The sequence below is a fragment of the Periplaneta americana genome, chromosome 4 (assembly GCF_040183065.1).
Source record: "Periplaneta americana isolate PAMFEO1 chromosome 4, P.americana_PAMFEO1_priV1, whole genome shotgun sequence".
Taxonomy (NCBI): Eukaryota; Metazoa; Arthropoda; class Insecta; order Blattodea; family Blattidae; genus Periplaneta; species Periplaneta americana.
The window spans coordinates 98,791,739-98,804,956 of NC_091120.1; the positions used below are offsets into that span (position 1 = coordinate 98,791,739).

The 13,218-nt window shown below is 31.6% G+C and overlaps 1 protein-coding gene across 2 annotated transcripts in view; it reads right to left on the reverse strand.

Annotated features, from left to right (window-relative positions):
* Positions 1–1,673: 1,673 nt before the first annotated feature.
* The window catches only part of LOC138698084 (uncharacterized), a 385,041-nt gene continuing 373,496 nt past the window's right edge, over positions 1,674–13,218 (reverse strand). For both annotated transcript variants that reach the window (XM_069823785.1, XM_069823786.1), the window contains one exon: positions 1,674–10,996. In XM_069823785.1, coding sequence (XP_069679886.1) covers positions 10,943–10,996 — 54 coding nt within the window. In that variant the 3' untranslated portion in view covers positions 1,674–10,942. The remainder of the gene's footprint in view (positions 10,997–13,218) is intronic.

Consider the following 13,218-nt stretch of genomic DNA (forward strand, 5'->3'; position numbering starts at 1 on the left):
GGATTACTTGGGCCACTAGCTGAGAAGAAACTGCCTACTGAAAGATGCACTGAAAGGAGTGGTGAACTGGAGAAGAAGAAATCTGATGATAGACGACATTAAGATATATGGATCATATGAGGAAACAAAGAGGAAGGCAGAAAATAGGAAAGATTGGAGAATGCTGGGTTTGCAGTGAAAGGCCTGCCCTTGGTCAGAACACTAAATGAATGAATGAATGAATGAATGAATGAATGATGCATTTAATTGCATTGATGCGCAAATTATAGTAAATATTTAGAATTACAGAATCAAAGAACTTCAATATAAACTAAAGATTATTCTTCCTATTCAATAAACGTCGTACATTAATTTTCCAATTTCTCATTCTTCATCATCAACAGTTCCTGGAACAGTTAGCCACTAGAGTTAATCATTATACTCATTGTGCCCCTCTGGTACTTATTTTCTTAGTTTTTCAGTCTTTCAGCTTTGCTTCTTTTATTGCAACTCTTCCAGTAGGATACGCTGGAATTCCTGGTGGCATTATCGTGATCTGAATTTGGCCAAGAAATAATATGACAGATGTTGCAACTGATGATACCCTAATTATGTCCGTTCTAAATAATATAGGCCTAATATGTAACATAGCTTACCCACAAGAAATTCCCCCCCCCCCTGTATGGTTCACATAAGGTTCTCCTTTAAGCCTCGCAGCTTTTATGACATACGTCTGTATGTGTCTGGTTTTTCTTACTCTTGGAACACAGTCTTTCCTCTGTGTTATTCACATAATTATCGTGCTTTACCGCAGAATGAAATAATTTCACCTTTAACAGGAAGAAATAACGAAACACTTACTACAATTACTATTACCAACAATAAGCTGCAAGCATTTCCGTTGGTACTAAATACCTATAATGGGCCTGTTTACTATACATGTTTTGTTATAAGAGCGAATTCAAGCATTTTAGTTATCAACAGCTTCTTGTGAATACATAAAATCACGTCATTTTAACATCAAACGGTAGGTCTATCTGGATATATTGCGAAATAACGAAAAAAGTGAAAATCACAAAAATTGTAACTAACGTTGTTTTAACAAATACGGATTCATATATACTACAGCCAGGTAGAATGTGAAAAAAAATCAATGTCGTTCGCGCGCGGTTTCTTACACATCCCTGACTTACTGGATAGCGCGTGCGATTCCTGAAGCCTTGGTTTTTCTGAACCGCGCATGCGACATGCGAGGTGTGAGGCAAATCCTGACTACACGAGCGATAATGAGTGGTTTATATAACTGCGAGATGCGAGGTCTGCGCGCCTCGCAGCCATAGAAACCACTCAATCTCTCTCGTGTAGTACGGATTTGGGCGAGGCGGGCCTCGCACCTCGCACGTCGCATGCGTCGGTTCAGAAAAACCAAGGCTTAACCAAGCTGTCCGTGGTTCGACTCCGGTGTGGGCGGAGGTTTTATCGCCACTCCTGGGACTGGATGTTGTCCATTGTCTCTATGGCCCTGGATCGTGCTGACAGCACTGTCAGCGTGACTCGCATTGTGAGAGAGTTTAGCGTTGGCCCAAAGACACCCTCCTCTCCACAACACTGGATTGTAAGTCGGTATAAAGGAGGCTAAATAAAAAGACAAAGAAGAATGTAATAAGGATTTCAAAGGTAAAAGTTATAAGAAATTATTTTGAACCATTTAATATTTACTTTTATACAATAATTTACTCTTTTCTTACATCTTTACATATATACTTGTGCTATATATATATTAACATTATACATTTCTTGTACATAATAAAGAATTTAAAATTATTGTTAGCTTACAAATTTTCCCCTTTATATTCATGTTTATATTGGGACAGCACATTTTCGTAACATTTATGACAAAAAAAATGGTATTAAATAATTCCTTAGCTTGGTTAGTCGGAAAATAAATGTAGACTGTTTATAATTTGGCTTTTAAAGAAACACCTGACTGTTATATTTTGTCCACTGAAATTATAACTGCAAAATAAATTAAGAAAGTATAATAATTGACAGAAATATGCGGCACAGGAGGCTTAGAGCGATGCTGTTTATAACACTCTTGACCCCTCCACAACTAATGAAATGAATACAGCCATCTCTGAAGCTGTGATTTGAATAATCTGTTTAATCATTCATAAGTGAGAAGTTTGTTAAAATATGTAATGTTATATAATAAACACGAATACATCAAGGATTCCTTTAATTCATAATCCAAACTTTACTACAAAAACTTCCTTTTTGTTTCCGCCCCTCTGCAGAATGCTTCAATTTTGTTACTCAGTCAGTTCCATTCTAATATAAGGTGTTCAAACCAAATTTACTAGCATTTTGATTATAATTCAGTTTTCGACTATCTGAAGTTTACTTCTTCATAGTTTGCATTATTTTAACTAATTATTCGTGTAAGTATAGTGAAAATAAATGACAAATGAGTCCGTAATTCAATAATACTGGTGCCCGAAGTCTATTCCTACTTATCAAAATAACAATTTGGTATTTGTACTCATATTATTGTCCACCCCGTGATATGCTTATGATATTTCTTACATTTAGGTAGAATTTAGAACTGAACTATTTTTACGGGTGATATGTTAAGTGCGAACAGTGGTGTATGCAGAAATTTGTGAAAGGGGAGGTTATTATTAAAATTGTTTACAATTTATATTACCGGTATTTAAAATTGTGTGTATTATTATTATTATTATTATTATTATTATTATTATTATTATTATTATTATTATTATTATTATTATTATTATCATCAGCTGAGTTTTCACAGGGGGATGTGAAACTAGTTCCGGGAATGACGTTCGCGACATCGTCACGCTGCGGTTGCGAAGAAACATTTTCCAAAGTGAAATTTTCACTAACCTCGCGAGAAACACTACGCGACTTTTTGTTTAAAAAATTGTCAAATTGAGCTTCGCGGTCGCTTAGACATAGCTATCAAAGAATCTGGAACGATAATGTGAAGTTTATATTGAACATTTGAACTCTCAAATGCACAAAACATTAAAAGAACATTTCACAATAAAGTCAGAACTCTAACGAATGGGTGAATGTTGCTCTTAAAATGAGTTTAAAATCGACAGTGCACAATATTTGGCATCATCTGTACTGCAGAACTGTGGAAATAACCTTTTCAATATGTTTCACAACAAGTTAAATTTCATAGTGTGTCGGCTTAATTTTATTACAAAGTCGGTACTAGACGGTAGGTCTCTCTATAATAAAATTACCTTTGTTATAATTCGAACGTGCCGCAGCACGAAGCACAGAAATTATACTGAAGCAGGGGTAGGAATACTATAACATATGGCGATATAGATTTTGTTACTCTGAGGGTGAAAAATTAGAGAAGGAAAAACGATTATGGTTAAAAAACACTCAAATCTAAATATGTCATTCTTCAGTTTAAGAGGGGGGGGGGAGGGCTTCAAACTCGGTAACCCCTTCTTGCGTACGCCCCTGAGTGCGAACGTATAATGAAGTTATTTTACGAATTTATATTCTGATTATTGTGTTCGTGTGTTAACCCACGTATATTCGTCCTTTCGATATAGTTCTGTCTTGATAAGAGGATAAACTTATTATCATCGGAATACATTCTAATGTTGCATTCTATAAAGATGGCTAGTTAAATTTCATTGAACACTTAGTACAAAATAGACGGTGTTATGTTCATATGTGCGAAAAAGTTTCAAATACAGTAAAAAAAAATGTTTAATACATCCTTGAGAAAATATTTCACCTTTAAGTGTAAGTTGTAATATTAACCATTGTAGAGGGAAGAGTTGGTAGTATCGGACAATGATGTTTCCTTCATCTACCACCAGATGTAGTACAGTGATGTTTCTTTTATCTACCACCAGATGGTAGCAGCAGTGTTCAGATGTCGCAAACGTAACCATGTCACTTAGGTACTACCATCTGGTAGTAGATGAAAGAAACATCACTGTCCGATATTACCCGACGTCCGATACTACCAAAGTCTCCCCTATGGGGTGAGAATGTGCATATAATGTTTTCATATTGATCCACAAATGATCCTAAAGATTCTAAGGATTGATGTAATTCAGAGTTGATACAGGATTTTACAATAGTCACAAAGTAATTTCTCTCAGATGAATATTAACAGAATAATATTGTTATCAGTACAATTACAAAATCTGAAATTTTGATATATATAAATGCGAAAATACAATACAAATAGCTTCAGAGAAGAGATAACTGATGTGACATTAATGTATTATTAGCCTATGGAGATGTAGAATGAATTTGGGGAAAAGGGTTACTTAATTCCAGATTCCAAAGCCAAAAATTAATTTATAATCAACAAAACGATAATTTTGTATTTAATTCCTTTGTAACGAACAATATAGATTATGAGAACATCTTTAAAATAATTTTGGCTATTCAGAACCATTTAGAAGAAAAAGTTTATGGGAATGGGACAAATAGCCTATTTGTAGGTTCTGTTCGCCACAACTGAAAAGAAAAGTAATGTGTATGTGCATAAAATTCTTTAAAATATGACACTAATACAACTTGTGCTTATTTTCTACATCAAAATACTTATCTATCACAAAGTACACAATTATGCTATTTTTCCCTTTCACACAGTTAGGGCCTAATAATAATAAGACAAAATGTATTTATAGTTTGATAGAGATGTAGGAATAAACGGAAATACATTTTAATCCTGTTTTGAGGTACATGGTTTTCAGTAAGCAACACATTCAAATAATCTGCGAAATTTAATGTATGTACAATTACTGTGATAAAACTCTTCCTGTTAAATTTTTCCAAAGTGTATTACATATTCCGAAATGTGTCCTGTTCTTAATAATTTCAAAATACACTTAATGACTTTATACTAACCTGGAGGTACGTAGTAATATATATGTATGTATGTATATATATATATATATATATATATATGCATGTAAGTATACATTTGAATATAATATAACAATCATAATCATAATCATCATCATCATCCTGATCTTCAATTATTGCAGTTCTACATAATGCAATCAAAGTAACATATTGTGTCAAACTACTGTTATATTAAGTAAAAAGATATATGCAGTATTTAAATTGTAGTTGCATCTCTACTGTCACTTATTAATTGTATCTGTTCTTCTGTAATTGTAAATATGATTTTAAAATTTCATGCTATGTAAGATGAGGGTGACCAGATTCACATCGATAAAAAAGAGAACACAAAGTTTAAAAAAAGAGGACACAAAGTTTAAAAAAAAAAGAGGACACAAAGTTTAAAAAAAGAGGACATTGTTCGAAAAAAAGAGGACAGAAAATATGTACTTAGATTTAGGCTTAGGCCTATATTATACTTTAAATTACGTCAATATCCATTTTATTACAAAATATTTTCAGTACAGATTAGATTTATATCATACTTAAAAGTATATTGATATATATTTTATTACAACATAACTATGATACAACTTAATAATAATGATTTTACAGTTAGCTATGTATGAAAGTCAAGGGAACTATGAATATTAAAGAAGACACAATATACCTATTTAGATTTGGCAAAGAGAGTTACGATATCGTTGGCAAAGAGTATATTCCGTTGATGCTGCTGCCACCTACAGGCAAATTACTTGAAAAAGGCGTCAAATTAGATACTTTCAAAACATCAGGCATACAAGTTACGAAAAGAAGGACATTTCTTGATTTTTTAAAAATCCGCCCGGACTCCGGACAAAGGCCTAAAAAGGAGGACATTTCCCGACAAAAGAGGACGTCTGGTCACCCTGTGTAAGATTGTAACTTAGTTTAAGTCGATGACAACAAAAAAAATCATATCTTCGTCTGTTTTTTAAATTATCACTTTTCTGTTGATATTAATGCTGTATTTCTGATGTGGATAGATTTTTATTGTTTTATATATTCTTATCATCACATTTTGTGAAATATAAATATGTAAATTAAACAGTAGAGTGACTTACAGTAATTAATTTGCTATATGGATTATGAATTACTTTTTTTCAAGTACTGGTACTAAGTTACTATTTAAAAATCATTCTTGTCAAAACAGTAAACGTAGTATATTAATTGAAAGAAATAAAAATAAAAATCTAAATTAGAAATAAAATATCAGGAATATCACATATAAATTTGCTATAAATTAGGAACATATGAGAGAAATCCTATAAGTACAGATAGCTAATTTTATTGTGTTCCAATGCAGAAACATTTTAACAAGAATAATAAAAATAATTATCCATCTAATTTATCTTTAGTTAAATTTTATTTGCTTGTAGGTGATTATGTAAATATCTTAGGTTCGGTAACTTTGTCCTTAATTCATACAGTACACAATTTCATATTTATAAACAACTACTTCCAAATGATACCAGTGGTACTTTTAAATAACATGAATTCATAAGTATTTTAAACTTCATGCAGATATACAGTGAAACCTACATTGGCTACCTTCTGTTCTACTTAAATGTATCCTATACACACAAAGGAGTATAATGTTCTATATTAAATAAAATATATAAATAAATTTTATACATTCTATTTCTATGTATTCAATAAGGAATTGAAGAACCTTCCCTTATTTATTTAAGATCAATTTTTATGTAGTACCGGTAACTTACTAATATATAAACATAGATCACATTTTCTCAATTTAAAGTTGTTTGAGTCAAACAGTTTAAAAAATATAATTATAGGGATCTACATTATTACGTTCAAAATTGGTATTTTTGCATTCAACAAGATCGATAAACACAGATGAATTAACATCAAGAAACCATAGTATTATTTGCAATAAAATTGACAAAATAGGCTAAAAGACAGGGTAGATGGCATCAAGCATAATAAGTTAAACTGCAGATTAGCATAAAATTGCTATCTAACTCAGATGTGTGATAATCTTACAGGTGAGATGCAGAACACACAACACAGGTTTCACTGTACTTATGTTGATACTTGAAATGAAAATTATTAATAATCTGTCCATCTTAGATTAATAAAGATCATGAGCATTATATATTTACTTACAGAAATGATTTCAATTAACGAAATAATTTCTCTTGTTTGTTCAGTTACCATTAATACTATGTATTTCTTAATATTTACACATAAAATAAAGTTAAAATGAATATTTATACATCTAGGTATACATATATAACGCTAACTTAAAAATTCAGTCAGTATGCAGATTTCTGCAGTAATTCTTCTAACATTGAATATCAATATCAATTGACAGTTATGCTAATTATCTTAATTACAAAACAGACACAGTTTTCAGGCAATACAGTTAGCCGGTCAATGGGCATGATAATTTTGTTTCACACTATCAACGAAAACTTGGAATTCATTAATCAACGGAGATAAATATATATACCTATTGTAACACAGAAACAAAGACTTTTTTTATTTTCGGAAAAGTGTAGAAGAGCTTCAAATTTATTGAAGGAGATGTACTGCTATGTAATTAAATTACTACATTATAGTTACCCTAATATTGTGTAGACATGTAGTAATCGTGAAAAAATTAACTCTTCTTGATTCAGAAACAGTATATAGGTACAGTTACTTTATAATAACTGGAATAATAAACGTTTAATTAAATAAACTACATTTTAATTAAATAAAACACAAATTCACACAAAATACAACATCACGTTACGAATCATCTCTTCAGTTGTGTAAGCATAAACACTGTTCTTCACACATTAACAAGTTTAGAGAGCATTCATGTGCAGATATAATACAGAACACTGGGTGCCACATATACCTGAAACGTAATTATTTTATTTGAAGCACAACAGCTTTCAGTCTCCATTGAAACTTCATAACTTCAAAGAAAATAATTCTTAATTCGGGCACCATATTAAAATGTTTCTTGAAAGTCGTTATAATACTTACATAATTTTATCATATTTTATAAACCATAATTTAACTGAAAATTGTTCCTATAAATCTGCAAACACAGGATTGCAAGAAAATTGCTGTAACTATTATCGTAATATTTATAACATAATGCTTCACAGTCGATAAGGAAATTAAATGTTTCAGAAACGATATTGATGGAAATACTGTATTCTAATTTGAGACAGAATTAGTAATTTTATTATTATGTCACTTTAAAAAGCTTACATTATATTTGTGATAGACCGACGGTACCTTTCAGCTTATTTCTCTGACTTACCACTTTTTTTTTTTTTTTTTTTTACTTTCGCAGAATGGAAAGCATCATAATTAATTTTATTTTTCGTAAAGTCTACAACTTAAACCACAGAACAACTCCCTTTCACTTAAAATCTTCTACTAGGCAGAGCCATCTTTATCTTGAAGTAAGAAGTAGGCCTATCTTTGGCTATGTTTTATTAATAAAAATTGTTTTATTAATAAAAATATACTTAAAAAAAAAAAAAAGAGACCCGGATAAAATTAATTCGAAGGATATTTCAATTGGTTAACAATGATTTTGTTAAACATACAATTTCTGCTGTTTCTTATATAATGCCATCTGCTGATTCCAAAACTGAAGTCAGAATTTTTCTACCACCCACCATTGTTTTGTAATTTTAGAAAAGTTGATTTATTTTATTGCTTAACATGCTAATGGAAAGAAAATATTTCTAATATTTCATTTTATTGCTTTAACAATTGACCTATAACTTTAGATCACTGTTGCCTGTGAAGTCAGAATTCATACAATGAATTTTATTCCTCATAAGACTGCGAGAGTTAGTATTTTCTCAGCAGAGTTGGAACTTACAATCATAAAACAAGTTTCATAACACTGTTTCCTTTGTCCTAATTTTAAGTGTATAGTAAAAGTATCACATAAAGCGAAACATACAGTATCTAGAAATACTGTGTAAATCACAAATAATTTTTGTTAAGTTCGTGGCTAATTAACTTTGAAAGCACACAGGTGAATTTTACTACACTAGTTAAAAGAGTTTACAAACGTTCTTTTGATTCCAAAATAGATGAGGACAGGCACTGGGCCCCTGAAATCTGTTGTGCTCCATGTAATTTATATTAGCCTAACTGGTTGGTTAAAAGGATTCCGTCATAATATGCCTTTTCCAGTTCCAATGATATGCCGGGAACCTAAGGATCATTCAACAGACTGTTACTTTCTAGGAACCACAGATCAGAAGATTACAGAGAACTTGTCAGTGAGTTGATTCAGAACTATAACGTCATGGAGTGTCATGTATCTCTCAAAATATCTTTTTGGATTCTGATCTATTTTTTCTTTCCTCAAAACCTTCGGATAGTGAGTGACGAATATGGGGAGCGTTTTAATCAGGATTTTTTTTAAATGAAAAGGCGCTACCAGGTAAAATGGAGCCCAAATATTCTGTCAGACTACTGCTAGACACTAAAAAGAGATGTTTCTTAAACGAAATATAGGCCTAGCCTAAAATCTATTAGACACACATTTTAGATAAATAAATATGATTTTAGGTAAAATGTTACAAGGTTTCAATACCAGAAAAGTCTGAAGCACATTTCATATAATTACTAAAAAAGCCATGGGTGATAGGAACATTTTAAAAACAGATCTGAAATCAGCACGAAAAATGCTATGGGCGAAGAATAGCTCATTCTTTATCTTTTAACAAAAAATGTGTTTAATTTTGTTGACCAGTGTATTACTGATCACATCTTGTGTTAATTAATTTTTAACTTCAAACGAATTTCAATTCAGCAATTAACATAATGTCACAAAGTAAGGCAATTTCGAATTATGATGCAATGAGGTATCGGTATCTGTTATTAGAAAATTAACTCTAGTAAATGATGAATAAATTATTTCATTATCAGTAGGCCTACTTCTGTACATATTCGAAAATTTAAATCAGTTTGAGACTTCATTTGTTGCAATATATTTTGCCTCTATTTTGCACAGTCACTCGTTCTCAATAAAAGTTAATGGAATTATAAAGACTGTACAAGCTTGCAATCTGAACGCCGATTCTTTTCTCCTGTGACGTTTACATCTCTATGGATGACTTTAACTTGAGTATAGATCACATTTTTCTGTTCAACATTCACGCCTTTACAAATATTTCATTTCTTTATAACATACACTGAATTTTTTAAACATATACATATACGTTTTTATACTGCATTATCGAGCAAATATATCACGAGGGTTTACGTTGCAAGAATTGATGTTTGAAAAAAATACATTAGCGTATTTAACTTAAGTGTGTTTCCACTTCACAGCTATTTTTATGAAGAAAGTAGCTTTTTAAGTGTTCAGAATGTGTTTGTTTATTTTTTTATCCAGTAAGCCTATATCACTTACCATGACCAGTTTTATTTTTATACCTATATTTGAAAATAAGTGATTACTTAAATGATAAGATTCTTAACTGGTAACATTATATTACTTATTGTCAGTTAAATTACAATGGATCGTCTTGTGTTCAAACAAACAATAACTTACTAACAATGTTAGGGCCACCTTTATACGTATAAACTTTTAATTAGTTGTTACCTTAAATGAATTTTAGAAATTTGGAGTTCTAGGTTACATTTAAACTTGAGTTCTACCACAGTTTCTTAGCCAAAATCATGTATTACTCAAAATTACCAGTAAACCCTAACTTATAAATTATCGAGTATTGTTTTCGAACTCTTAACTATTCTTATCTCATTCACTGTACATAATATTATATTTTCTACGTATTTAAAGTGCATCTTACTAATTAGATATTGGTCCCAGCATACAATGCTTCCAGAATTTGGTTTCTTATTCTTCATTGCAATGCCATGTAACTTACACTGTCGGACGAATTCACAGACTTTGTAGTTACTTTAATATAATCACTATGTATGTCACATTAAAGTTCATTCTCGAATGAAATTATTACGATAAAAATCATTCTAAGATGATTCAATGGCTATGTTATCACATTGAGTCCAGCGCTCCACCAGTCAGTTTTGTGCCATAAAGATTAATGACCTGAAAATAAACATGACAATTAATTAGTTACGCATGTAAATGGAAAGTTGGCTTTAATACACAACAAATACATAAGCAATCGGCTATTTTCCCAACAAAATAACATTCGAAAAACCATCTTTTCAAATCGTATTATGATCAAGAACTATTTTTTTACAGGAATGACAAAAAACTGAATTAATCTTAAACTAGAAAAGTTTTCATTACACTACATCCAACAATATTTAAATATTCGTTTCATGGTTTACAAATATGAAGACTTGAAATCCTCAGATTTCACATCATGCAGGATAAAGTAAGAAAAGGGTATAAAATTCAATTTTGTCTACTGGTGGACTTAATACGTTTTGAAACTATACTTCTCAAATGCATTCTTCTGCCATTTTTCTGTGTACTTTTTACCGCAATATTAATAAAACATATATAAGATCGCTCGTAAGATTTCTGAACCGAGGAAGGTGGCTGAAACGTTAAGATTTGAGATTCACATTCGGTAGGTCCCGAGTTAAAACCCTGTGGGTCATGGCTTCCCTCAGTCACAAAGGCAAATTCCGGATTGGAAATTTATATATCGGTGCCATGATTCATCATCGCCTTAATCACGAATATTGTAAACATTACAACAAAATCTAAATGAAATGCATGAACACAACTCACAAGCCATCTATAACACATGTTTCTTTTTCAGAAACTCAACAATAGTCAACCGTCTACTGATATATCCAAAGATTCTACAGTCACGATGTGACAGCATATTAAAGCGCGTATAAATAAATGCATAGATTAAAAAAGTATTACAGAGTGCTCTTTCATTACGTTTCTATAAAAAAATTTTAGAAGAAAGATTCAGGAATGGATTTATAACGTGCGTGTATGTTTTTGTGTGCGTGAGTACGTAAGTGCTTGCGCCCACTCATGAATCGTCCATTAGTGTTAAACATCTCTTTTACCCTTATTTTATCAGTATTTTTTCTTATCCACTATTTTTTGTGCAACAAGCCTATAAAACTTTTATAGGCTATAGGTATTTCAGGCATTAGCATCTTCGTGTTGTATACTGGCTTTAGTTTTCTGTATATTTTTCGCATGTCCATATTTCAAACATTGTATTGTCCTAACAAATATTAAAAAATGCATAATTATTGTAGATTATAAGGAATGTTTTCGTTGTTGGCATGACTAGCTTTTTAGAGACCCAATAGGGAAACAAAAGCTCCTTCGTGTACACCCTTGCTATATCTAACGAAGTTCTCATAAATTTCTCCTGCATATGTTGACATCCCATATGAATTCCATATTTATGTGGAATGTAGGCGAATAATGTATTTTTTTACCGTACATGTCGATAGCGAATTTTGGCCAAAAGTACTGTAAGACATGAGAATAGTTGTATTCATCATAGTGAGGGGAAGGTATGTAACGGCATACTAATTTCATGACTTTTGAAAGTTAAAGATACCATTTACTGTAGATGGTGTGAGAAGACGAGCAACGATAGAATGAAAATGACGGCGAAATTTAAGTACACTCGCAATAGCACATCTCCGGAAACTGATTTCCTGTCTGTTTAATGAGATGAATAGAGTGATTGTTAAAATGAATGGGAAAATGTAGTTGTAATTGTCATTATTGTTACACTGGTTTGTTCAGTAATGTGTTACACAACTTTCATGTAATTGCCTCATTGTGCACCAATATCTGCCTATGTACTCGTATGTCCTGCAAACTGACTTTTAGGTGTTCCCTCATTTGATATAGATAGTTACGTATATTTTTAAATATGAAGGAAGATCAGTTTGAATTTGAAATTATTTTTGCACATATAAAAGCATCTCTGTTACTGCTTGGGAACGAGCATATTAAATAAATGCAATGAAATGTATCATGATGATGATAAGGGTATAATATTTCAAAATTATTATAATTATGTTTCCTAGAGAAAATTCGAAGCAAGAGGCCACCAAAATCAATACCATCGTCAGTTCCCGTCATTACGAAGTATTGTCGTTGTCGTTGTCGTCGTCGTCGTCATCGTCCTCGTCCTCCTCCTCCTCCTCCTCCTCCTCCTCCTCCTCCTCCTTCTCCTTCTTAGCATCATCATCATCATTATCATCAGCTGTAGGCCAAGAGTTTGACTTACATCAGTCCTCTCCTAGTGTCATGTCATCCGTCTTTTAACATCCTAATTTCATTCGTACGAAATGTTTCCGATTATTTCGTTA